General features: G+C 36.4%; 1 protein-coding gene across 1 annotated transcript; it reads left to right on the plus strand.

Annotated features, from left to right (window-relative positions):
- Positions 1 to 1,444: 1,444 nt before the first annotated feature.
- Positions 1,445 to 21,659, plus strand: LOC100892482 (probable E3 ubiquitin-protein ligase HERC4). The gene is made up of 21 exons (XM_030981365.1): positions 1,445 to 1,663; positions 2,719 to 2,906; positions 3,532 to 3,739; positions 5,265 to 5,341; positions 6,703 to 6,942; positions 7,529 to 7,620; positions 8,679 to 8,809; positions 9,524 to 10,568; positions 11,361 to 11,539; positions 12,191 to 12,281; positions 13,046 to 13,265; positions 13,874 to 14,025; positions 14,925 to 15,044; positions 15,816 to 15,911; positions 16,591 to 16,821; positions 17,051 to 17,158; positions 17,816 to 17,937; positions 18,746 to 18,907; positions 19,294 to 19,468; positions 20,023 to 20,125; positions 20,853 to 21,659. The coding sequence occupies exons 2-21, from the start codon at positions 2,729 to 2,731 to the stop codon at positions 21,125 to 21,127; spliced, it is 4,005 nt and encodes a 1,334-aa protein (XP_030837225.1). The 5' UTR covers positions 1,445 to 1,663; positions 2,719 to 2,728; the 3' UTR covers positions 21,128 to 21,659.
- Positions 21,660 to 25,468: the final 3,809 nt, after the last annotated feature.

Raw genomic sequence — 25,468 nt, forward strand, 5'->3', positions numbered from 1 at the left:
TTACTAAGAGGTAAGAGGACACTTTTTTTTTGGGGGGGGGGGGGGGGGTCTCGAAATTTGAGAATTTTACATTTTGTGCCATTGGGGGGGGGGGAATAAGGTCACCTTTTTTAGGTCAGCCATTGGCATGATTTGTTGATTTTTTTGTAATAAAAAAAAAAAAAAAAAAAAAAAAATCAAATGGGGGGGGGGGGGGGTTGCCAAAAAACATACACAAAACATATACAAACAAAAAACTCAAGGGGGGTTTACCCCCCCCCCCCCCCCCCTGCGTACGCACCTGTTCCTCATTACCGATGACACGGCAAACAAATAAAAAATACCAGCTACGTGAAACGTAAAACACCCATACAGCTTTTACATGTTTTCCTCTTGTATAAAAGGCGCACGAAACGTGCATTATCTAGTGCAGAGTAATAACATGTTTATCAACTAGAGTAGCTAAAAAAAAATTAGTTGTATTTTTCAAAAAGCAGTGGAGGTTAATAAATTGTTGTCCTCAAATATCATACGGTGTCGTCCCATGATAATGGTATTTGAATCATCCTGGATGCAAGATATCCTATCAATTTGAAAAATAGCACGTTGGGATTCCCAGGTAGGGTTAATGTGACTTATTAGTCTAAAGATTCAGACCATTTATTCTGGTTAAAGCTTCATTGTACATAGAGAATGGTTCAAGGGAGTCGACATTATGCGTAGGTGCGGGGGGTAAGAGAGAGAGAGAGAGAGGGGGAGGGGTAGCATACCCCAACAGTTCGAAAATAACTACCGTTAGAAAAATCAACCTAAGGCCTTGTGCTTCACATAGGCCTAGCTTATATTGCATGCCCGAATATCAGCTTTCCAGAGTATAATTTTACGTTTTCCAAGCACAAATACATAAATCACAATGATAAGAATATTTCATCATTAAAATACACGGAACAATACATAAAATGATTTCGGCAGAGTCGGTAGCGTCAACCAGAATAAAGGGTCTGAATTATTAGGCTACATCGCTAAATTACACCCTGTCTGCGAATCCCAATGCGCTATTTTTTTTTAACTTGATAGCTAACCTTAAATTGGTCGTTTCGAATATAATATGAGTCAGGGGATCAAACGGTGTTATTTTTGAGGAGAAAGAATAATATACTCCACTGCACTTTGAAAAACAACTGAATTGTTTTCAGCCACGTACTCTGGTTTATAAACCTCTATTTTACTCTGTATTATAAAAAAAATGTACGTAGCATGCTCCTTTACACGAGGCAATAAGTAAACACTGTCATTGTGTTTTACGTTGCACGTAGCTGGCAGCTTGGCTTTGTTTGTTGTTCGCCATTTCATCGTTAACGCGGGGATTCCCCGTTTTGAGCGAATCTGTGTCGTAAAGTGAACGTATATGTTGGTAGGCCTAATATTCAACGTTGATTACAAAATAGCTCTGCGTTTGCTTAGATCGCGATGTTATCATTGCGCAACGTAAACATAAGGGGAATCACCGCTTCCTGTTTATCTAGAGTATGAGCATCATGTTTCTGCACTGGATATATAGTGCTACAGATGTACGAAAGGCTTCATTTGTGATTTTGCTTAGTGCTCGATCACAGCTAACCAAAAAGTTATATCTATACAGACACAGAGGAAGATAGAGAGAGGAGTTGAACGGGAATAAGAGGTAGGCTATATAGAACATATATTGCAATTACGATTGCTATGTTATTTGTCTGTATTATTCTACGTTATTATTCTCGTCTTTTGAGGAGTTGATATCACTTGCGATTGATATAAATCACAACTATTATGTACATCAGATATAGAAGACTGTACATTTGCTATTGATTGGAGGACTTGCGATTGATTTGGATCGATCGCAACTCTTTTTTAAGAGTCAGGCCCTGACGTGGAGTCATCCGTGGCATAAGCGTTGGCAGTGGGTTACTTCGCTTTAAAACAGGCTAATTATCCATGTTACCACGCATGGACTTAATTATAAACTAAGAAAGTCCATGTACGGATCGACCTTGTACTTGTACTAAAGTGGAGAAAACCTATGCTCAATCTCAATTTTGAGGTGGTGTGTCACACGTGCCCGTGTGAAGGAGAGTTAAACCCTAAGCACATTTAAGGTATAGACCAGTTTTGGAAACGCGCCCCCCCCCCCTCTCAAAAAATGAAATGGAAGCTCTTATTACCAATCATGTGAAAGAATATTTTTGACTAATACGTGATGATACAAATTTTGCCGGGAAACCGCCTTCTAATTGATATAGTTGGTAAATTATTATATTTATCCAAACTGGATAGATCAGGGAGGTGGGAGGACACCCATGAATAGATATAGTGTAGTCCCGTATACATCTTTCTGTATGTGTACAGTGGCTGTAACTTTACCAAGACGGGGCCAAATTTCTTATCATTTTGATGATTCCAGAACCTTGCAGTACACACAAATACATAAATGCTAAATGATCAACCTTTTCTGATCGATTCCAAAAGGTTTCTTTCACAATGCAATCGCATGACCAGAACTGGTCTATAAACATTTTGCGCACTGTCCCTATGTGCGGCCGTCTTGTGTGCTGAGCAAGGAACACTAGCAGAGCTAGCAATAGATGTTGGATTTCAATTTTGTTTTAATGAATTTGAATGCGTGGTCTATCGTCCGCACGTTTTTTATAAACCTTTTTATCGGGTTTTTACTAAAATTATGGTACCACTTTGCTTTCCTAGAAACAAGACAATGGCTTCAGCTGATCATTCGGATGATGGTGATGCTATCATGATGCTCAAGAGGACGTCTTTAGAAGGTTATCCGATCAAAGATGCCTGCGGTAACCCAGAGCGCGTAGTCATGACAACCTTCAGTGGGTGTGTCTACACTTGTGACCCGACAGATGTTAGCAAACAGGAGAATTATGGTGAGAAATTGATGATTACTAAATAATAGGCTTAATGCAAAGAGCAAAGGTTCCCGGTGGCAATTGGTTTAATATGTTTTTTCTTCTCCAGATTGTCACATTAACAAAGTCACAAAGTCGTTCAAAAAATCAAGTAAAGAGAGAGGGAGAGAGAGAGAGAGAGAGAGAGAAATAGAGAGCAAAGATTTCTCTGTTCTATTCGCAACTTGTGAATCAATAATATATGTCATACTGACATAGGCCTATCAGGTTCAAGTTTGATAGTGGTGCAGAATGTTTGTTTTTTCTCAAGAAGAATTAACAGTTATTACAGATGATTGAATATCATGAGCATGGTGGGGATAAGAGAGAGAGAGAGAGGGGGGGAGGGGGCCACGGAGTCCTGACTAAATGTTGTGTTTGTCATCAGCTCTGCGCCTTAAATCCGATCCTCTTTATCTTTTTACTTTTTGATAGCACCCCCTCCCCTCCCGTTTTTAATCCGTTTTTAATATATTTCTTTATTTTGTTTTGTCTTGAAGGGAATTTTATCCCACTATCTGTATTTGCCTTAACTTGAAAACAGAGAGCCTGATATTTACCAAATAATTTAAATATTCCTTCTGTCAACCTCCTCTACTACCAGTCGAGGTGATCTTCCCGACATCTGAAGAGGAGGATGAACCCGGTGTTGACATCGTGAGCGTATGCTGTGGTCGACATCACTTCCTCGCCCTCTCTGCCGATGGTCGGGTCTACAGCTGGGGTAGTAACAATGTCGGGCAGCTTGGTATTCGGAAGAAGAAGCAGAGATATGATAACCAGAGCCAGACAACACAAGACTTCAAACCAAGGTTAGGTTCACTGCCGTATAAAAGGATTCTATGGGGTCGGGGGGGGGGGGGTAGCAAGAGAGAGAGAGAGAGAGAGAGAGATAGAGAGAATGAGAGAAAGAGAGAGAGAGAGAGAGAGAGAAAGAGAGAGAAAGAAAGTATGCAAATTGTCATACACCTGCCTTTTTTGTGAATGTATTACTTATGTTCTAAAAATAAATGTTTTGCTAAACAAGTTACCCAGTAAAGCAATTATACAAGACTACTATTAGTATCGTATGTAACATGTGCCTTTTGGAATACGGAATTACCGCCAATGGGAGGGGGGCACAAATTGGAGCACATTCCCCTTTTAATATTCGATGTGTACTTGGTATGAACTTGGTATGGAATTCAAATTGAAATAGTTATTGAAATCAAATCCTGCCATACAGATAATTTGATAATCATATAGCCTATGCACTCAATTATCTATGTTACAATATATTTGAGAAATTTGTTATCCAATGTTACGAAAAAAGAAATTGAGATTGATCCTATTTGTTCGGATTTTAATCAATATAATTTGAATTGAGTTGAATTGAATTTATAAGCCGAATCGGGTTTGGCGGGGGAACAAGAGGAGGGGGAATCGGACCCCTTTGTAACCCATGCATTAAAAGACGATATTTCCTGAAAATATTAAAACTTTGGTTGCTTTCGTTGGCTCTCTACCTGGTCGCTCGTTTGCCACGCGTTCAAGTTTGCACAGAACAATAGGCTCCCATCAAAATTATTAACTTTGTCAGTAAGTTTGAAGAATACTTAAATAGTACTACGTTACTTTAGATTTAAACAAAGTGTAAATGATGATATAGATTTTCCGTTCCACTGTGAGATTGAAGTAATTTTAACTTATGAATCAGGAAATTAGTTTGGCAGCCTACATCGCTCGCAACATATTCATTGCATGTATCTACGACCCACAGTTTAATTTTGAAGTTTTATATATATATATATATATATATATTGTCATTTACACTCGATTCAGAAGTAAACAAACCCTGATGATTGGAGATCAAAAAATGATCTGTTATCAATTATTATTTCATATTTTGTTTCTTCAGCCGATGTTCAAAGTGTACATTTAAACTGGCCTTCAGGTCAGAGTATTCTATTAACACTATTTTAGATCAGAGCCATCTAAATACAGAGTTTGGTAAACTTAGTTTCACTGAGTCACAGCATGGCGTATATTCTTTTGTTTCGTGCTTGCCCAACTTAGCAGTAGTCGCTATACTGTGTCCAAAACGAACCGGGTTGGCCTAACTCTGTGTATAGATGGCTCTGCTTCAAATTGACGTACACTGCCATCTGCTGCTCACAATGTCCCGAACGGACATCGATGTCCCAGAATGCATTACCAACTGCATGCCAGGAACCGGAAATCGATCTATACATGTATATGCTTTCATCAAAAGATGGCGCATTTGAAAATACAAATGGTGGCGATGGCGGTAAAATATCCAACCTTTAATTATTTTATCTTCATGTCTCTTGTTTTTAGATTAATCAAAGAACTCTCAAAGTTTGACGTCATCCAGATTGCATGCGGAGACGACCATTCACTCGCACTCACTTTAGGTAATTAGTCTTTGTTTTCCAGTCAGACACAACTTCAGAAAACCGCTGACATGTGCAGATAATTCGAAAACAGCGAATTGCGCACATATAGAGCCCTCAACGTTTAATACAAGGCAGTGTGTGAATAACAAAATTCATGTGGCACATAATCTGAATGTTGATAGTTGATACAAATATTTTTCTGAAAATTAATATAATGGGGATATATTTTGTGTAATGTTTGTTATTTGAATGCTACACGTATTGTGTTTTAACTTCTTGTTCAAGGACTAAGATGATTATCAACAGCAGGTTGAATTTACAAGATTTACCCTTGGCTATGTCTTGACGATGAGGGCTCTACATTCACTCAAGTCAAGTGTTCCCTGTATTTGCCTTTTAGCGGTTTTTGGAACTTGTGCCTGACTGTTTACATTTTTTCTCTTGTCATCTATGATTCCTTTTGATTGCATCTTTGATTTACGGTAATGCTTTACTCAACACATATACTTCGAAACGTGTTATGAAACAATTACAAACCTTTGATGAGAAAGCAAAGAGCAAAGCTTTTAAAACAACATATCTAAGTCGTTTATAGATTTTACCATGTTATTTATTTTTTGCCTCCATGATTCTGTAATCATTCCCCATCTTGCCAGTTGTAATATACTCTTATTAATTTTACTGTTTCTCTATCCCTCTCTCTTCCTGAAAACCTACAAATTAAAGCAGATCGTAAGTTTGTTTGTAGCTTTGCAATTATTTTTATTCTGTATATTATACGAGTAAGATTAAGGGGCGTGCGTCATACGTGACATGAACTTTTCCTCCCTTTTATATTAACGTAAATTTACTGCTTTCATTTGTGATTTATTTTTGGTCAAACTATTCGTGTTTTTCTTAACTATGTCCCATTTGCAGGCCCAAAAAATGAAAAGGTTAAATTCCAACGACATTTGGAAGACAATACTAATTTAGAACTTCCCTAAAAAAGGGGTGCTTGAAAATGTCTCTACGACTATTAGTTGTCGAATCGACTTAGGAGCTATAGAGCCAGTAAGTAATAGTCTGATTTTTTCAGACCATTGTACCGAATGGTCGTACGTTTTATGCTGCGCAAAGATTCAATCAGTTTAATTTCGGCCTTTACAAGAATTGGGTTATTAATGTAGACAAATGCTCATGTACCCTTTATAGCTCATTTTATGTATGCTAGTACCAAAGATGCAAACAGCCAGTAAGTCACTCAATAGTGTATTACAGTGAAATCTAGCAAATACGGGTTTCCTTGCATAACTTGAATATTAGGGGTGTACTGGTGTATGTGTTTGTTTGTGTGTGTATTATAAAGATGGAACTGTTTTCATTGCATTTTTGGCTAGATGGGCGGCTGTTTTCGTGGGGTTGCAACCGTCATGGTCAGCTAGGTGTGGAGACCAAGGGGCTCGCGAAGAGAGCAAAGCACCACGTGGAGAAACCCATTGAAATCGAAGGCCTCTGGGGAATCCCATTACAGCACATTGCCGCTGGCGGCGCTCACTCCGTTGCTCTTTCCACTACCGGGTCAATCTTCGTGTGGGGCAAGAATACGCATGGGCAGTTGGGATTACAGCAGTTGGATGGTAAGCGACAGTAATTTCTAATATCACATGTTTCTTTTTAAATACTTCATGACTCGTCCTCAAGCAAACAAGCAATAAAAAACATGAAAAAATGAACAAGAAAGCAAAAAGAAAATTTTAAAAAGTCAACGAATCTCTGACAAGCGGAAAGGTAGAACTAGGTAAAAGGTGAGGACATTGATTACCTAATTACGTGGTGGATATGGACGCTATTATATATCGCATATTTGTATTAATGTTATCTTCTTTTAACGGTTCACGATTTTTACGTAACCACCCCCCCCCCCCCCTGCCTCCCCCCCCCCCCCCACCCCGTTCGAATACACCCTTGCTTGATACCAGGGCCCGGTTACAAAGGGTTGCGATTGATGCAAATCAATCGCAAGTCCTCCAATTAATCACAAGTCCTCCAATTAATCACAAGTTTGCAGTCTCCTATCTCTTATGTACATAGTTGCGATTGATATCAATCGCAAATAAGTTTTGATTAATATCAACTCTTTGTAACACGGGGCCTAGGAAGTATAATATGCATTTTTCCATTGAGATAATTCATACTGCCTTATCTTCTTACCATCTTTCTTAGATGTCAAGCTACCGGTCAAGTTGTGTTCCTTATCACAAGGCAATGTCAAGGTTGTCTCCTGCGGAATGCACCATACAAGCTTCCTTAGACAGGTAGGGACATGTGTATATAGGTGTTGTAGTCGAGTGGTTTAAACACTGGACTGGAGAGTCGAAGGTAATCGGTTCGGTCCCCAGTATGACACTTATGTACTTCTCCGTACCATTGTGAGATTGTAGTAAGTTTTACTTATAAATCAGCAACATATATCGCAACACTATAAATGTGTAAAATTACCAATATTCGGTCTTGATTAGCTCAACAACTTTATGTATTAATTGGAAACATTACAATAATCTTGTAGCCTATATATGGTATATCTATCCCATGATAGATACAATGCCGCACATGGAGATAATTTGTGAGGCATTTAGTAAAAGGGCAAGCCAAACGCCTGCTATCATTTTAAATTCTACGAAATCAGAAAAATAGGTTAAACCGAATGGTGAAAGTTTGATACAAATCGGACCAATACTAAAAGAAAATTTCGAATATTAGTACTATGAGATTTCCAATCGTATGCCAATCTCAAATTGGCAGTTTTGGCACTGAATTATCGTGACGTAGCTCCGGGTAACTTTCCTGTTTTGAGTGAACAAAAATGTCATGAACTACTGTTTTCACCTATATAAATGCCTTCTTCCTTGGGGCACTACTAAAAATGTATTATGGATAGGATGAATTTTTTGAAAAATATAAATTTTAGTCATTTTTAGTGTTCCAACAGATGGGAAAGTTGTTCGCCAATACATCACAGAGAAATTACCGATTCAGTTAATGTGCAGATTCCATACATACAGTGATTACAAATTTGTAATATTTTTTTTGTCCGATTTCTTAAAATATTTCTACCGTCTACTATTTTTATTGTCTCTAAATGTGGTTCGCTATCAAAGTTGGATTTTCCTGTAATATCATGTTTACCCTGAATCCCCTGTATATGTTGACCATTTAAATGCCTGATATAGTTTTAGTGAGGATATTTCAGGTTTTCCAATAAATATATATATATATATATATATATATATATATATATATATAACAAGTATTGTTTTCTGATTGGTCTCCCTGAACTATGTTTTTCTTTGATCTCGCGGTTTCTTTTCCTCAGAATGGCCAGCTGTTGGTATACGGTATGGGTGTAGACAGGTGCCCTTGTGAGTCTGATGAATGGGGCGAGTCTGAACTGAAACCTGGAGGACCCGAACGGTTCCGAACGTTCTCTTTCTTGCAATCAACCAGGTATATATTTATGTAGAAATGTTTTTCGTTGTTTCAGTCAAACCTGTCTTAATGGTGGCCACCTCTCTTTACATGTCTATAAGGGCCATGTATTTCACCTCCCTTGATAAAGAGATATGTGTTGTAGAATCTGTCTAGAAAGGCCACTTTTTTTTGTTTCACTTGGATATTGCTTTCATTAAACTGTAGTGTTCATTTTGTTTGTCTGTTTGGTCGTGTATGTTGTTGTATTTTACAACATATTTTTAATGTTTTGTCATTTTTAATGAATTTTGTCATCAACCTAAAAACACCGACTTCGATGGCAAACTGATATTATATATATGTTGATATTTTTAAAAACGAATAGATGTACAGTAGTAGGATAATTCCGTATTGTTAGCCGCTTTGACTTACCTTGATTGAAATTGGTGGCTGAAACGACTTAAATGATCAGATAAGACGATAATTTTATCTATGTACTTAATACCAAACAGTACACATGATTTCGTCGTGGTTACTTTGTGGTTTTTGTGGATCAATACCACGAAATTTCATTTTCCTTCTGCAAATGATACTAAAATGAGTCAACATAAATTAGACAAAATCGTTTTAATATTAACATTCTCTTGTGAATCCCCAATTAAGAGGAAAAAAACATCGCACTATGTTCTGACACCTAACACTTCCTGGTAAGTCAAGCCTAACAAGACTTTATCTTACCTTTCCCTGCAGTCGGTGTACATATGCAGTTGAAGAAATCACCCACGAGATCTTCGTTCTTGATCACGATAAGGACCAGAAGGATGGGAATTTACAGCTTGAACCCCTTGAAGGAGGTTCAATGATTGATGTGCTTAAACCTGAATCGCCCACTGATTGGCCACCCGGTCGTTACGTCTTTGACCCACAGGTCTGGGAACCATCAAGGCCTCAAGGCGATTACGAACTCGTCGAAAGGTTCGAAGAAGGTCCCCGCAGAGATGATGTCGCTGACATCAACATTTTTGTCAGAGAGACAGAGAAGCAGGAGGAAACAATTGCAGAGGACAACCATGGTGATTCAGATGGTTGTACATCTGAAGCTCAAGACACCGCAGAGCATGATACCATAATCGATAGTGGATTTGGTGGATTTCATGACGACCGCAATGAAAATGATGATTTTCTCGACTGCGGTAGCAGCATTGATGACGCGTACAGTGATGATGATTCATTTGTGACTTGTGATCAGGATTGTGTCAGTATTTCCTGTGATGGTTCTCATGATGTTCCGGGAGTTGGATGGACGCAAATTAAAGAGCAAGATGACATGTCAATGAACCACGCTGATTCAGTTGAAACATCCCCTAAGCACAGCCAATCCACAAAGGACAAGGAGAGAGCAGCTACGGACACAGATACAACAGCAACTGAACTCCACAAGACTGTGCCTCTCTCATCTGATGCTGCAACACATTCCATCGCTGCCACCAATTCTACGGGTCAAGGTGCCCTAGACCTTGCAGACACTGCTCAAGTGGGTGTATCTGTAAAGGATGAGCCAGCATCACACGATGAACACCCCGTTCCTACTGAGGACGGCATCACTGATCTTTCTGCTACATTGGATGCAATTGCAGTCACCAACGACCATGACTTTCCTGCGAGAGAAACGTTTGAAGATGTATCTGGTGAAGCTGTTGTTGGTCAGGAGAACCATCAAAGGCCACCAAGAATCTGGCGCCGACTATGTCCTGGACAGGACACCCTCTTTATCATAGAGCAGGACGAACCGATGGTATGTGTACTTCAAGTTGTATGTTGTAGCTTTTGTTTTTTATTGCTCCTGTTGCCCGACAAGCCAGAAAGGTGGAAGAAAAAAAAAGGAATTTTTTAGTTGTGTGTAAAGTGTCCTGTTTATATATTTTTGAGTTTGAGATGAGCTTCATTTTTTGTTGATAAATTCATTTTCAAGGATGAAAAAAAAATTGTAAATGAAATATAAAAAATACATTTTTAATAGGCATATTAATAATTATGACATTTTGACCCAAAGTATTGAAATTAACCTGACATATTTTATTCAATAATGATCTTAATTGCAGGTTATGATGTCTTTTATTTTGATACCATTTTGAGTTTGAAAATGAGCAGGTATTTATTCCATGCTTCCATTTGAATTGTATTTTGAATTATCATATCTCTCGGATAATCATCTTTATATAAATATATTTTTAAAGAAATGTTAACTAGGTTTAAAAAAGACTATTTATTAATTTGAAAGTGTATTACAAAATTGCATATGACATTTAGAAAATGATAACAACATATTTTACTATTTAAACGTTTTAATTGCATAATTAAAACATGTATTATTTCACGATTGTTTGAAATTAGTTGTTTAGTTCATTAGAATCAGTAATTAATATTAAAAAAAGATTGCTAAAAGTATTGATTTTTTATTCTTGTATGTATTTATAATTTGTAAACTGAATTGTATGAGTCTCCGGACTTTTTATTCAGTATGTTTTTATTTACAATAAACCAGAATTGAATTGAATTGAATGCTTCATTTTTTTCTTACCCACAGAGGAAAGATGTCCATATCTCAATTACTCCGAGAAGGGAGATCTATACTCTATCTGCCGAACGGCTGCAGAGTTTAAGTGACATGGAAGAAGACGTCAATGGAGAGGTCGCCTTATTCAAATATACAAGCATGGTGTTCGCATCCCCCGCCTGCCTCAATGCATCCTTCCGCCAAACAGGGTAAATGGTGATGTTTTAAAAGGATAATGATTTCATAGGTCATACAACTCGTTTATGTATTTACATTTATCAGTAAAGCTTAACAACAGGTGGATTGGGTTCCCTCTAATCTGCCACACTCTTAGATTATCTTTTGATTTGAGAAGTGCCGTGGTCGAGTGGTTTAAGCACTTGACTTGCAATTCAAGGGTCGTGGTTCGATCCCCGATACGGCTCTAATGTCCTTGGCAAGGCATTAATCTTCATTTGCGACAATCGACCCAGGTGAGGTAAAAATGGTTACCTGACAGGAATTAATTCCTTGAAATGCTAGAGTGCTGTAATGACAGCTAGTCTAAAGCCTGTAATGACAGCTAGTCTAAAGCCGGTGTAATAATTAATGGGCCTGGGAATAGAATTTCTAGATATACGGTGTCTTGGAAATGCCTATAATTATAATTATTATTATTAATTATACATGTTCCAAATGGACTAGTATCTTTAATATACTTCAGTTGCACGTACTTTTGTAAAAAATCAAACAAAAGCAACACCAATTTCCTTATACTTTCTGTAGGCGATAATAAACGGTATTTGAAATCTCTGTTTAATAAGCTTATTTCTTGAAAGCATTTGTGTTCGGTTTGTAATGTTTGTACTTCATATTTTCAGACCAAACGAAGTCGATGGTCTTAACATTGATCTAAAAGCAGCAAGAAGGGCGTTCGAAGTGATCAGCAAGAACGACAAACTCCTTGAAAAGGTGATCATGATAAGTTGATAACATTTTTAAATTGCACGCTAGGTTTCATCATTATTATTCGTATCATTTGTCACCTATTTAAGATTTGTACCAAATTACAAATTAATTAAATACTGCAAGGATAAAATTTATTAATCAAACGAACACGCATTCATTATTCAAAATAACACACTCAGGTTTCGTGGGAAGAGATACGACTTTTTTTTAAATGTTTTTTTTGGGAGTGAAGTCAAATTTAGCCATTTACATTATCCTTACTTACGTTATTTGTTTTTGACCATGTTAGCTATTTTTTAAATTATGTTATTTACTATGTTAAGTTAGTCATTTCAGTAGTTATAAGATTTGTACATTTACTTTTGTTGATTCCTTTTATGTGATTATATTTCTCGTCATTCATGCTTGTACAGCGCATAAAACTTTAAAAAAGCTTTATAAATATTGTATTATTATTATTATTATAGAAAATTGTTATCACACATCGCGATTCCTATTTATTTCTTATTAATATTTGTATTACCTTGTCTGGACGAAATATTATGATTTGCTGTAAAGATCAAATGGATCTTTCTAACACACAACCACAATTAACAACACATTAACAACTGAAATACCACATGATTAAATTGAAATGTTATACTCCATACGCACAAATGTTGAAGACATCAGTAAACTAGTGTTTTGGGGCACAATCATGCCATATCTTTACAAGTAATTGAATTGTCCCTAATAATTTCTTTATTTACAAAATCATTTTTCCACAGCTCTCGAATGTGATCTCTGTTGATCTGTGTAACAGCGTACCTCAGTTAACACCCCACGTCGAAGCTCTTCGGTTCATCTTTGTTTTGATGGAATGTCCTGTCTTCAGTAACCCTCACCGCCCCTGGGGGCGCCGTGCCCTGGCCGCTGCAGAAAGCCTGATGGGGTTCCTTCACCAGTCATCGCAGGCCGGAGACAACAAGTCGAACTCGGCAACACCTGGTAAACAGTCATATGAGATTTGTATTATGTATACATGGACTTGCAGAAGAACAGCTATTGGCTGAAGCAAGTGATCCGTGTTGAAATAAAATAAAATTAAATGAAATTAGACACAGTCAACTTCGGGAAAACTGAGCATTAGGCATCGGGGGAAAAAATGCAAAGTCTACCTTTGTTACTGCATTGGGCGAATTATCTTGAAATCCATAAATGATTGGTCATTTTAAAAATTGTTTCGAAATGGCAAAAAACGTATAAAATAATTATTATCAAAAACAAGATTTTACAAATTGACTTTGGAGGAGATTAAAAAATATTTTAGTGCGTACTGCCTCTCATGATGAGAGAACTATGTCCACTATGGGGTATTCGCTGTTTTCCAAGTATTTGCCTGTACTCCGGGTTTCTCCAAAGTTGATAAATACCTCTGAAAACAATTTCCTTATGTGATGTTTAGCAAAAATTCAAAGTTGTGAAGCCAGTTTGTATGACATGAGTTGCGGCAGCAATTTCAATATAAAAAAACTATTGGAAGCCTTGATTTTAACCCTGCAATGCACCAAACACCATATCTAACTTTTATTCTATATCCACTTGCTTCATCTTAGCTCGATGGTGGAAGTTCGAACCGATGTCATTTCGACGAACAATCACGGCTTACCGACTGTCCCTGACAATTCTAATCAATGACAGAGCACTGTTGGATAAAGAACTGGACAACTTTCAGACTTACCTGAGAGTTCTCAGCTCCTTGAATCAGGTGAGATAGTTAATAGTATTTGAACCAGTCATGTGATTTTGTCACGGTTGTACTAAACTTGCTTCTGCGAGAATTGCTCTGAGTCAATTTCCTACACTCACCAAATTCCGAAATTTAACCCTGGATCCTACACTATATCTTACAACAATGCTAACCCTACATCTACCCTAACGCCGAATTACAACCCTAACCCTATACCTCTGACGCAATATAAAGCGCAGAACAATTATCGTAGGAGCAAATGTCGGGTCACTGTTAGAACATTTATCGGAATGCTCTCACCTCACTTGCGGGCAATGGTAACCTTACGGGTCGTTTGATTGATTCGCGTCAGCAAAGAAAAGGGAAATTAAAGAAGAAGAAGAAACAATCAAAATAAAACACAAGGATACATTATAACCACTTGTATACTGGTTTACACCCACATTCAACCGCCCTATCACATCCATACCCACCCACCCACACATCCAAACACTCACCCACCAACCCACGCTCACGCACTCACCGGCAGCGTCTCATATTTAGCGTGACAAACTAGTTTAATCCTATTCTAATTGACTTTTTAAAAGGAAGATTTCACCGAGAATAAGGGCTCAAATTACCCTCTTCCCCCTTCTTCTCTACGCATATCCCCCAGACAAGTTCCGAGCTAAAATGTTACACTGTACTTGGAAGAAAAAAAATCATGGATTCGCGATATGTAACTCACTACCGCCAACACCATCACCCTTCCCGTGAGGATAATTTTCAACACGGTTTAGGTGTCTGTAATGAAACATATTCACTTTGATCATTGGTAATTTTTTAAAGAGAGTAATATGTCTTATCGATAATTTTGTGCATTCAGAAAGAGACCATGCATAATCTTTGTGTTATCCTTCATATTTTTTCTATACTAGGTTAATCTCCAGCACGACATTCTTTCGATTAAGACGTTCTACGTCAAAAATTTAGACATAGTCAGTTTTCAGCCACTGTTGTCAGAGTTGTTTGGAATGAACTGTGTACCTCCACCTCGAGTAAGTGATACAGGTCTTACCGTTCATTTTAATGGAGAGAAGGGGTGTACTTGTTTTGCCAAAGAATCGAAGGTTCTTACAAAAATTGCCATACAAGGGAGTTCACACTTCCGAAATGGATGATCTAGGGTTTCATTATATATGCTGAATTGTTAATAATCTGCATAATGTGCCCAATTAGTTATTATCATTTTTTGTTATAGTTACAAACTTTCTTTATATTTAATTGTTGCAGTATCGAACATGAAAAATTGAACTTTCGGATAACCGAACGTCTGAAAATAAATGAAAAAGCGCCATGTATCACATCGAAACACCTTTGCAAACATAATTGACATCACTATAGAACTGTCGTACTCTAGTACTCTAGTATGATAGCAAGGACAAAAGGCAGATCTCGAGGTGATAACGAGACTTTTTTGTTGGTATTTATATTGATTCATTAAACCTCATCGTCATATCACCAATATCTTACTTGAATAAAACATCAACACATATTTGATTTAATTTAATATCATCCAATAAGAACAGAGTCTCTCCATTGTGATGCCTTTGTTTTTTGTTTTCATTTTGTTTTTGTTTTAACGTGTAATTTATTATTCTCAAATTTGCAATGTTTATGAATTTCTTTACTACATTCGACACGGTCCCATCGTAAACCCATCTTCCCACAATGTTGGCTTTTTACGTGCATGAATGAATTCGTTATCATCACTCTCGTGTCACTATAAACAAGAACAACGATCGTGTACTTTTTCTTGATGGTTATAGCCTTTGCGGAAATTCTCCTGGACGTCGTATCCATTCCTCATTGATTTAGAGTTGAAAACAGTAATGTTTAAACACCAGAACATTGATGAACAAGAGGTAAGTTTAATTTTATTTCTTGTGAGAAGTTGGGTCAACAGTTCTGTAAAACATTGCTAATTGACCGTGTAGGCCTACAAAATGCCAAATCATTTTGTTCCCAAATTTATCTAAATTTCTTAGTCTCTGAATTTTGAAAATTCTGCATTTTGTAATGGTTCATCCTTTAATCAGTTCTTAATTACATCTGTATTCTATGCAAGAATATTTTTGAATTTGTCATAATCGAATTGCAAGGTTCGAGGCGTGTGGTTTAGTCAAAAATCTCTTCGGACTTTGAATCACATGGTTCGGGGTTGGATCCTCTGGGGCGGAATGACGTCGGTTGTCAATTCAATGATCTTCATTACCACTCTCTACCCAGTAGATAATAGATACCTATGAGGGTTGACGAAAGCTAATGTGACTACTTTCGCCATTGTCCTAAATAAATGTGCGTAAATCGTGCAAAATGGTAGAAAAACTACCAAATGAATGGAAATGGTGCACTCCGTTTGCGGGCTTGAAACACAGTGATCAAGAGTAATGATAATGCCATTGTAATGCGCATTGAAGTATTAACGTGATGCTGGATACTAGTGTAATATATTGTCATATTCTTAAGATTATTGCAGCAATTTTTAGGTAATATTCTGTAATTTCAAAGTTTTTATTTTTTTCAACAATTCTTTATTTCAAGGATGCCATGGAGCAAGAAAGGAACCTAGACCCAACGTTTGACATACTTCCTTTCTTCGGGTTTCCACCACGTGTGTCTCTTCACCTTGAAGTAAACCGGGAGGACGTCTTCGGGAGCAGTGTCCGAAAGCAGTTAGCCGAGATGCTGTGTCTCCCGAGGTATATGCTTCAGAAACCTCTCAAGGTCCACTTTATGGATGAAATGGGCATTGACGAGGGGGCTCTGAGTATGGTAAGTGGAAACCTTGTAATAGCCATCGTTTGAATACACCTTGATAGAGAGAGAGAGAGAGGGATAGAGAGAGAGAATATTTATAAATGTTTAGAAGGACAAAGTACTGCACCAAGCAAGGATCGAACCCGTGATCTCACTTTTGAGAGACAAGAGCCTTCACTATGATAAAAAAATACCAAAGGGTTCCAACATTGATATGTATGTCTTCTTATTTTATTCAAAACAGGATTTTTTCCGGCTTGTCTTTGAGGAACTTCTCGATCCGGAAACGAACGATCTTTTCCGATATGTCAACGAACTCGACAAGACTCACTCGCCTGTCTGGTTTCGAAAGGTACATGAATCTTTTTGGTATTTCAATTGTGATCAGACCCTTTTTTTTAAGACAATTTACTGGCGAATTTGAGTACATCTTCAAACTCGGGAATTATTCAGAGATTGACTTTCACATTAGCCATTGTTTATGTTGTATATTGATACAAATTTGAGTTTTAGATAAAAACAAAGTTTCACCTCTTTTGTCGGGTAAAATATGTTCCAAACATACTTTATTTCTCGTTTAAAAGATTTTGCATGAAGGTATTGCTTTCTTCGGAATTTCGAATAACAAGTATCAATTGAACGCCACTCAAAGGAAGTTCTCAATATGATTCACTGAGTGGTTGTAAAATAAGTTTGCGTTTGATTCTTTTGGGTTGACATGCAATATAGCTGTGTTTAACCCAATTAAGAAAAACTCTAGCTATTCGATATGTATTTGTCTTTTTATCATGAATATTCAAGATTTTGGCTGGTGTATTTTTGGAGGACTCATAGTGCTTTTGTATTGTAGTTATGTTTCTTCATTTATATTTTAGAAAATGCAATGAATTAACAAAACTCACTTTGCTTTGTATAACAAAAAAAGAGATATGCCTGTGCAATACGTATTCATTTTCATGAACAAAACCAAAACCACTCTTTCTGATAACCTTTGTAAAAAAAAAAACAGGACTGTGAGGACTCGGAACTGGCCGAGATATGTGGTCTTCTGTTTGGGTTTTCATTGTACAACAAGGCAATAGTTCCATTACCGTTTCCACAACTCCTCTACGCCAAGCTTCTAGGAAAGGGGTATGTTGCTCTTATAACACCACCACCAACAACAACAACATCGTTACCATAAAGAACAACATATGTGAAAAACGAGAAAGCCCTTTCCCTGTGTTTCCCTTCTCGACTTGATTGAACACTTAAGGGTCATATCCTCACGTGTTACAACAACAACTACAAAACCACCACCAACAGCATCAATAATGACAACAACTGGTAACATAACAAATTATATTTAGAATCTGAAGAAGAAAATAATGTAATCATTGTAGTGACACTCAGACTTAGCTAAAGACCTAATTCCCTTTTTGTTGTATCTATACAGAGCATCGTTACATTGAAGAAATATCCGGATAAATAAGAGAAATAAATAATGATTTGCTAAACTAGTAGTATTTCAGAATATCAAGGGTAAATAGTCTAAATGATGCCGCCTTGTGTTTTTTATAAGCTTAACAAAAACCACACACGCCCATATGCAATATAGTTGACCGTGATTCTATCTCTACAACTAATTGACTTCATCCTTTATAGAGGAATACGATTAAGTAATGTCTGCGGTGTCTAGAGTCAGAAACCCTCTAACACTGGTGGCAGCGTTGGGATATAATTTCAGATACGTATATATAGAATCATTGTTTTATTAGTTTCTTTATGTATTTATTCACCTTCAGCTTTCACCTACATTTTTAATTATTTCCTTTTTATTTATTGTTTTCTTGTTATTTTCAATCATAGACTCACACGTTTATTCAGTTATTCATGTCTCTTTAAGACAATGCTATGTTAAAATAAAATAAACTTATTTTGATTTCACGTTGATTATCAGCCCTAACAGTGATATGGAGGAAGCAGCAGAGCTCGACAAGGAGTTCACAGATCAGATGTCCAAATTACGTACTGGAACAGAAGATGACGTGATTGGGAGTTGCTATGGCGATGAGGTTAAACTGGAGGATGGGAGGAGCGTAGAGGTTACGACAGAAAATGTGTAAGGAAAACAGGCTCAACAATGTCCGAAGGCGGCTTGATCAAAAGCTGGGCATATAGTAAATATAGCAGATTTGTCAAAGGTTCTTGGACGATTACCCACTGGGCGATCACCCTTCTGCAAATTACCAGCGGGACAACTACCCCCCAAGGACAATTACCCCCAGACAAATTAATCCACATAAAATTGACCTCCATTGGGTCAATCAATCCCCCCCCCTCCCGAGGGCAATTACCCCCAGAAAATTACCCTACATAATTTCTTACCACAGTATGTGCAGCCGACTTCATGCTTCTTTTGCATGCCCTTTCGTTAATTATCATTTCACTAATGCTTTCTGATATTCTCAATCTTCCAACTGTTATTTTAACTTCTTTGTGCTAAAGTGATCTCTACGTGGACAACATGGTTCGAGAGTACCTGGTTCCGTCACAGTTTGCAGCCTTCCAGCAAGGATTCAACAGAGTCTTCAATCCCGCCGCCTTTGCTTTGTTCAGACCTATCGAGTTGGAGGCGCTTGTCATGGGAGAAAAACACTTCGATTGGAAAGCTCTTGAACAGGTAATATGGACCAACCAAATTAGATGATAGGCCAGTTCGTAGTTTTTTAATAGCACAAAGTGTCAATGGCCACAAATGTCAACGGATCTTTTAAACACGGAAGTGTACCACTATGCATTTAAATATACATGTACACTATTGGTCATGAAGGTGGAATAATTTTTTTACCCCAATTTATGGAATGATAATGACAAGGATTTATTCCTAATAGATCTATTTGTATACATTATCATATTGTATTGAATAAAAGTGTTTGTTTTGCGTGACTGCTAAAGCATGTGTATGCTACTTTGTTTATCATAACTGACAGTAATGAGGATTAATGCCTCACAAAAGGGCACTAATATAAAAAGAGCACAATGACACAGTTTAAGAACGATTCGTTCTCCGGTTATTGACTGAATATTAGAGCATAAATATTTGTCAAAAATGTTTATTGTGTTTGACACTGTATTTTGTATAGTAGTCAATGACAAACTTCCCAAAAATTACAAACCACATTGAAGATTTGCACATTCTTTTTTTCTTATGATATATAATTTAATTTTTTTCAGTCGACCCAGTATATACAGCCATATACAGACTCACACCCAACAATCAAGATGTTCTGGAAGGTACTTCACGCTCTAGACAATGACATGAAAAGAAAATTCCTCGGTAAGTCTAAAATGTTTGATTTACCTTTTGTTTATTCCATAATATAGATATTTTGACTACTATGAGAGGCATCGCTGTTTCGATAGGCTCAAGGGGACGTTACATCCTGATATGACCCTGAGGCGCGCCGGGGTTGGCGGCGCCCCGAGTGGTCATATCAGGATGTAACCTCTCCGAGAGCAGGTATAGAAACAGCTATGCTTCGAATATTAAAGCAGTCGATATATAACTTTTATATACCAAATTGACAAACAATTCTACAAAGAATTCTTACCTTATCGTGTTCTTGGCTAAAATCACGACTCCAATTTCGACCAGTTAGATGACTAGATTTATTCAACATACTAACGAGAGGTATAATTATATTTGATGTATATAACGACCGTTTTTGTTTCTAGAAGGAATTTAAAAAAAAAGCACTAAGTGCATTCAAGTGCACCTTTTTATTATACACTTTTATTGTAATTTCCAAGTGTTTTCCTAATGAGTCTCGCTGTGCCCAATATAACCAACTTATGCACGTCCGCAGTATGGATTCGGTAAGATCATCAGATCTTTGTTATTAAGTCTTTTGGCTCTGTCTTTGACTGCAATGTTGATGTCGTGAGGTTTATCAGTATTTTTCATTTCATCTTTTTTATTATTATTATAATTATTATCATTATCATCACTACTATTATTTTCATTATAATAATAACTATTATTATTATGATTTATCTTGTTGCAGTTTTTGTCGCGGGGTCTGATCGCATCCCGGTCGGTGGACTACGAAACCTAGGTCTCCACATTGACCACCTCCATGTACCCATGGACGATTTCGTGGACGAGCAACCGTACGACACCGAAGACAGACTCACCCGACTGTTGCCAGTTGGCCATGGCTGCGATAACCATGGCTACCGCCGTACCTTGCGGCTGCCCATGTATACCAGCGTTGAACTCATGGAAGATCGTTTGACCGTCGCCCTGTCCTATTACGACTGCCCATTTCATATCGCTTAGGTCTACTGTATAGGATATTTCTTTGTCATGTGTTATTTGTGATTTTTTTATATTATTTAGTTATTCATTTATATATTTCTTATTTAATTTAAAGCGCGCACGTATCCGAAACATTCGATCAAGGCGCGAAAAAAATGAAAATGCAATTTACACAAAACAGTTTATTGAAAATTGAGAAAAGTAGGAGACCACCTGAAGCCAGAGCTTGAACGTGATGGCGGCCTCAGAAAAGAAACCTTTATGGGCGACCAAACCTGTAACCCATAGTATAGTCAGAAATATAGTCATCATAACAGCCACATAATGAAGTACATCATTTTTTGACTGGAAAATTAGAGCATTATGGAATAAGGGGCCCGCCTCTCCAGTGGTTTAAAGGTTATCTTTGTAATAGATTTCAGTTTGTGAACTATCATGGACATAGCTCATTGAAGCAAATAATATCGTGTGGTGTTCCTCAGGGTTCCGTGTTGGGACCTACACTGTTTTTGTTGTACTTAAACGATTCGTCAAACTCAACAAATTATTTTAATGTTAGAATTTTTGACGATGATTCTAACTTGTTTCATACGTTTCCACCAAGAGAGAATTTGATTGATATAGATATAGTTAATATGCATCTTGATAAGGTGACCAAATGGTGTAAGGTGAATAAACTTACAGTAAATCTCTTAAATACTAATTATTTGTTAATAAGAGGGAGTAGGCAATCAGTAGTAACCCAAGGGGTGCTAAAAATAGCAGAGACTGAAATAGCCCAGGTTGATGTTACATCATTTGTAGGAATTTATGTAGATCAACATTTGACGTGGAAACCTCATTTCCAAAGGGTTAATAAGTGTATTAGGAAAAGGGTTGGTGTTTTATATAGTTTAAGACAGTTTGTGCCAAGGAGTGTTTAGTTGTTACTGTATAAGACATTAATCCAACCACATATGACCTACGGAATTGAGGTTTGGGGGTAATTATGAAATGAACATGAAGTGTTTATTATAAAGCCAAAAGATGGCACTAAGATTTATAACGTTTAGTCCAATTAGGACTCATTCACAACCGATATTCCTGGTGCTAAATTATTGAATGTGTATCAACTCCATAAATTATCTATTTGTGTTTTTATGTATCAATTATTGAATGATAAATTGCCACAGTCTCTAATTCAGTATTGCTGTTTCATAGAGCACAACTATGAGACTAGACAAAGAGAAAGTAAGAATTTAAATGTGCCTAAAGTAAAGACAACGCAAGGTAAATTTCCAATGTCATTCTTGAGGCACACGCTATTGGAATGATCTACCCCTATCTGTACGGGAGAAAGCATCAGTGTCTTGCTTTTGTAGAACTCTAATGTCAAAAAATTAATAGAATAGGTGTTTTTAACTTTGAACCAAGGCTCTTGCCTCTTTGTAAATATTATGTTATATAATTCTTTATCTGTTATTTAGTGTAAAATACCAAAGCTCTGTATTTTAGCACAGAACATATTTACCCTAGATGTAGAATAGTTTGTAGCTTAAGTATGTAATCAACAGTTATTCATATTTATTCATTACATTATCATTTATTGATGTGATACTTTTGTAGAGGTACCAGACACGATTAACATTAAATGCTATTTGTTTGGTCCCATTTATCCTTTCAATGTTAATCATTCACATGTTATTGTTATATTGATGTAATTTTTGTTTTGGATAATAAACTTCAAACTCAAACTCAAACCCATTCACACACTTAAAGGCTTTTCTTTTACAAAGTCTCGAACTTTATTGGGCTTGTTCTATTAAATATATAAAGGCAAAACGTAAATTTGCCTGATTTGGCGCCACGTTATGTAACTGACTTCTTTTTTGTCATTTTATAATTTATATTCTCATCTACAGTATGCTTGGTTTTACAATTATGAAGATTACTTGGGTTTGCTCTTTTCAACTATCTGCAGTTGAATCGTATGGTGCTTAACCTGGTGCCACGCTGTGTAACAGACGACCATTTTCGTGGTGTGGCCGAATTTGGCTGTTTTCTTCAGTTATGATAACTGTCTCAACATCGTTTACTCAATAACATACACATTTAATAGGTGACTAGAATATAAACCTTTAAAAAAAAAAAAAATTGTATTAATTAAGATAAATTTGTCGATTTCATGTAGGCCTTCTTTTATGCTTTTTCCGTTTATATAAACCAACCTACCAGGATTGACACGCATTCCTCAACTTTGTTAAATAACGTTTATTACTGGTGGTCTACGTTTTCCCAAAATATTTGACCACCAACAGATATTTGTAATATCTCAGTTCTGTTTAGTTTATCTTAACAAACTCGACAGTTTTTTTAACAAAATAGACACTCCTAATAAATTGAGTCATTTAAACAAGATTTATTATTAGAAGAACGTACAAATGTTTTAAATAAACATGATGTGAATACAATACTATCATTATACAAAGTTTCCTCTTGTTAGAGAGAAACGTAACTCTTACATCACAAGAAACCCATGGATTATAAAAGGTATTATGAAATCAATCAGAACAACAAAAAAAAAGGTTTTTACAAATTACATACATGCAAAATCCAACAGACTTAACCAGCACACATTACACACATATCGTAATGAATTGACTAGAAACATTCAATGTTCTTGGAAGTTGTATTACTCTGAACAATTAAGTATAGTTAGCTCCAATGTTGGATCAACGTGGTGTGTCATCAACGAGACAATGGGGAAGAAAACCGAACCTCTACCAAAAGATAATATGACGCTAAATGATAATGAGATATCCAATACAAATGAATATGCTACTTCGTTCAATACATTCTGTAGTAATATTGGCCCACAACTAGCAAACAAAAAAGATGATACTACAAATGTTGATCTTACCATTTTTCTTCCAGGTATTTTGGAAACATCTTTTTTCTTTAAGCCAACACATTTACCAGAAATAATCAATAAGACAAAATTACTAAACTCCAGTATTAAATCAGAAGGTCGTGATAGGATTCGCACCGCACTTCTTAAACAAATTATATACTTCATTGTATCCCCATTTATTTAGTTCGCATATTTAAATTTTAGATTTAAACAGGATTATGTCCATATCTCCTTAAAGTAGCGAAAGTAATTCCTATTTATAAGAAGGACAATCCACATGAAATAAGCAATTATCGCCCAATATCTATACTCCGTAGCAAATATCAAAACTTCTTGATTTTTTTTTTACAATAGGTTACATGATTTTCTTAATAAAAACGAATTGTTGAATCCAAACCTATAAGGGTTTTAGAAAAACCACTAGACAGATTTAGCTTACATACAAATATACGACAAAATTACCAGTGCAATGGCAAACAAGAAAAAAAAGTACATGTAATATGAATATGTTTGGATTTAAGTAGAGCGATTGATACGCTCAACCATGCTATATTACATTATGCTATATATACGAAAACTTCGAGGAATTCGAGGGCAAACTCTATCCTGGTTTAATGACTACTTGGCGAACAGACAGTGATATGTTTCATTTTATGGTACTGACTCAAGTCTTTTGCCGATTAGGTGTGGTGTCCCTCAAGGCTCCGTTTTTGGACCACTTCTTTTTTTTTTTGTATGTCAACAATGTAACGAACGCATCATCTGTTATGACACAAATATTTTTACTCACACAAGAACATCAAAATACTTATGATTCCCTTTAATGTTGAGTAACCAAAAGTTTCCACATGGTTTAAAAGGAATACGTTATCTCTTAATATAAACAAAACTCATTTAATACACCTCAACCAACCCAATGCATACAGAACTTCAGATATGAAAATTAGCTAATTGACAAAAGCGTAACTCTAGGTTTTAGGAGTGATTTTTAATGAATGTCTGACATGAATGACCATTTGAAATATATTAAAAGATCTATATTTATATCCTAAGGTGTAGGAAATATTTGTAAAATTAAACAAAATTTTTACTCAAAATATTTTGTTTCTTTAATTGCATAATACAATGGTATTTCCATATTTTACGGTATTGTAATATGGTTTGGCAAGTTATACGAAGACAAAACTAGATCCTTTTCATATGGGGCATTAAAGGACGTTTTTTTAATTTGTACCGGATCATCCTTGCAAATTCAGAACCCTTATTTCAGAAGCTAAAACATTAACAGTTTCTTATATCAATTCTTTTCAGATAGCAATCATTATGTTCAAATACTCTAATAACCTTATTTTCCCCGGCATTCAACAACCTGTTTGTTATAAACAACACAATCAATTATTATCAGACAGGAATCTGTCAGGAATTTCATTTGATAAGCCCCAAAATTGAACTCAACTAATTGCGCATAAATC

The sequence above is a fragment of the Strongylocentrotus purpuratus genome, unplaced genomic scaffold (genome assembly GCF_000002235.5).
Source record: "Strongylocentrotus purpuratus isolate Spur 01 unplaced genomic scaffold, Spur_5.0 spur5_scaffold_12, whole genome shotgun sequence".
NCBI lineage: Eukaryota > Metazoa > Echinodermata > Echinoidea > Camarodonta > Strongylocentrotidae > Strongylocentrotus > Strongylocentrotus purpuratus.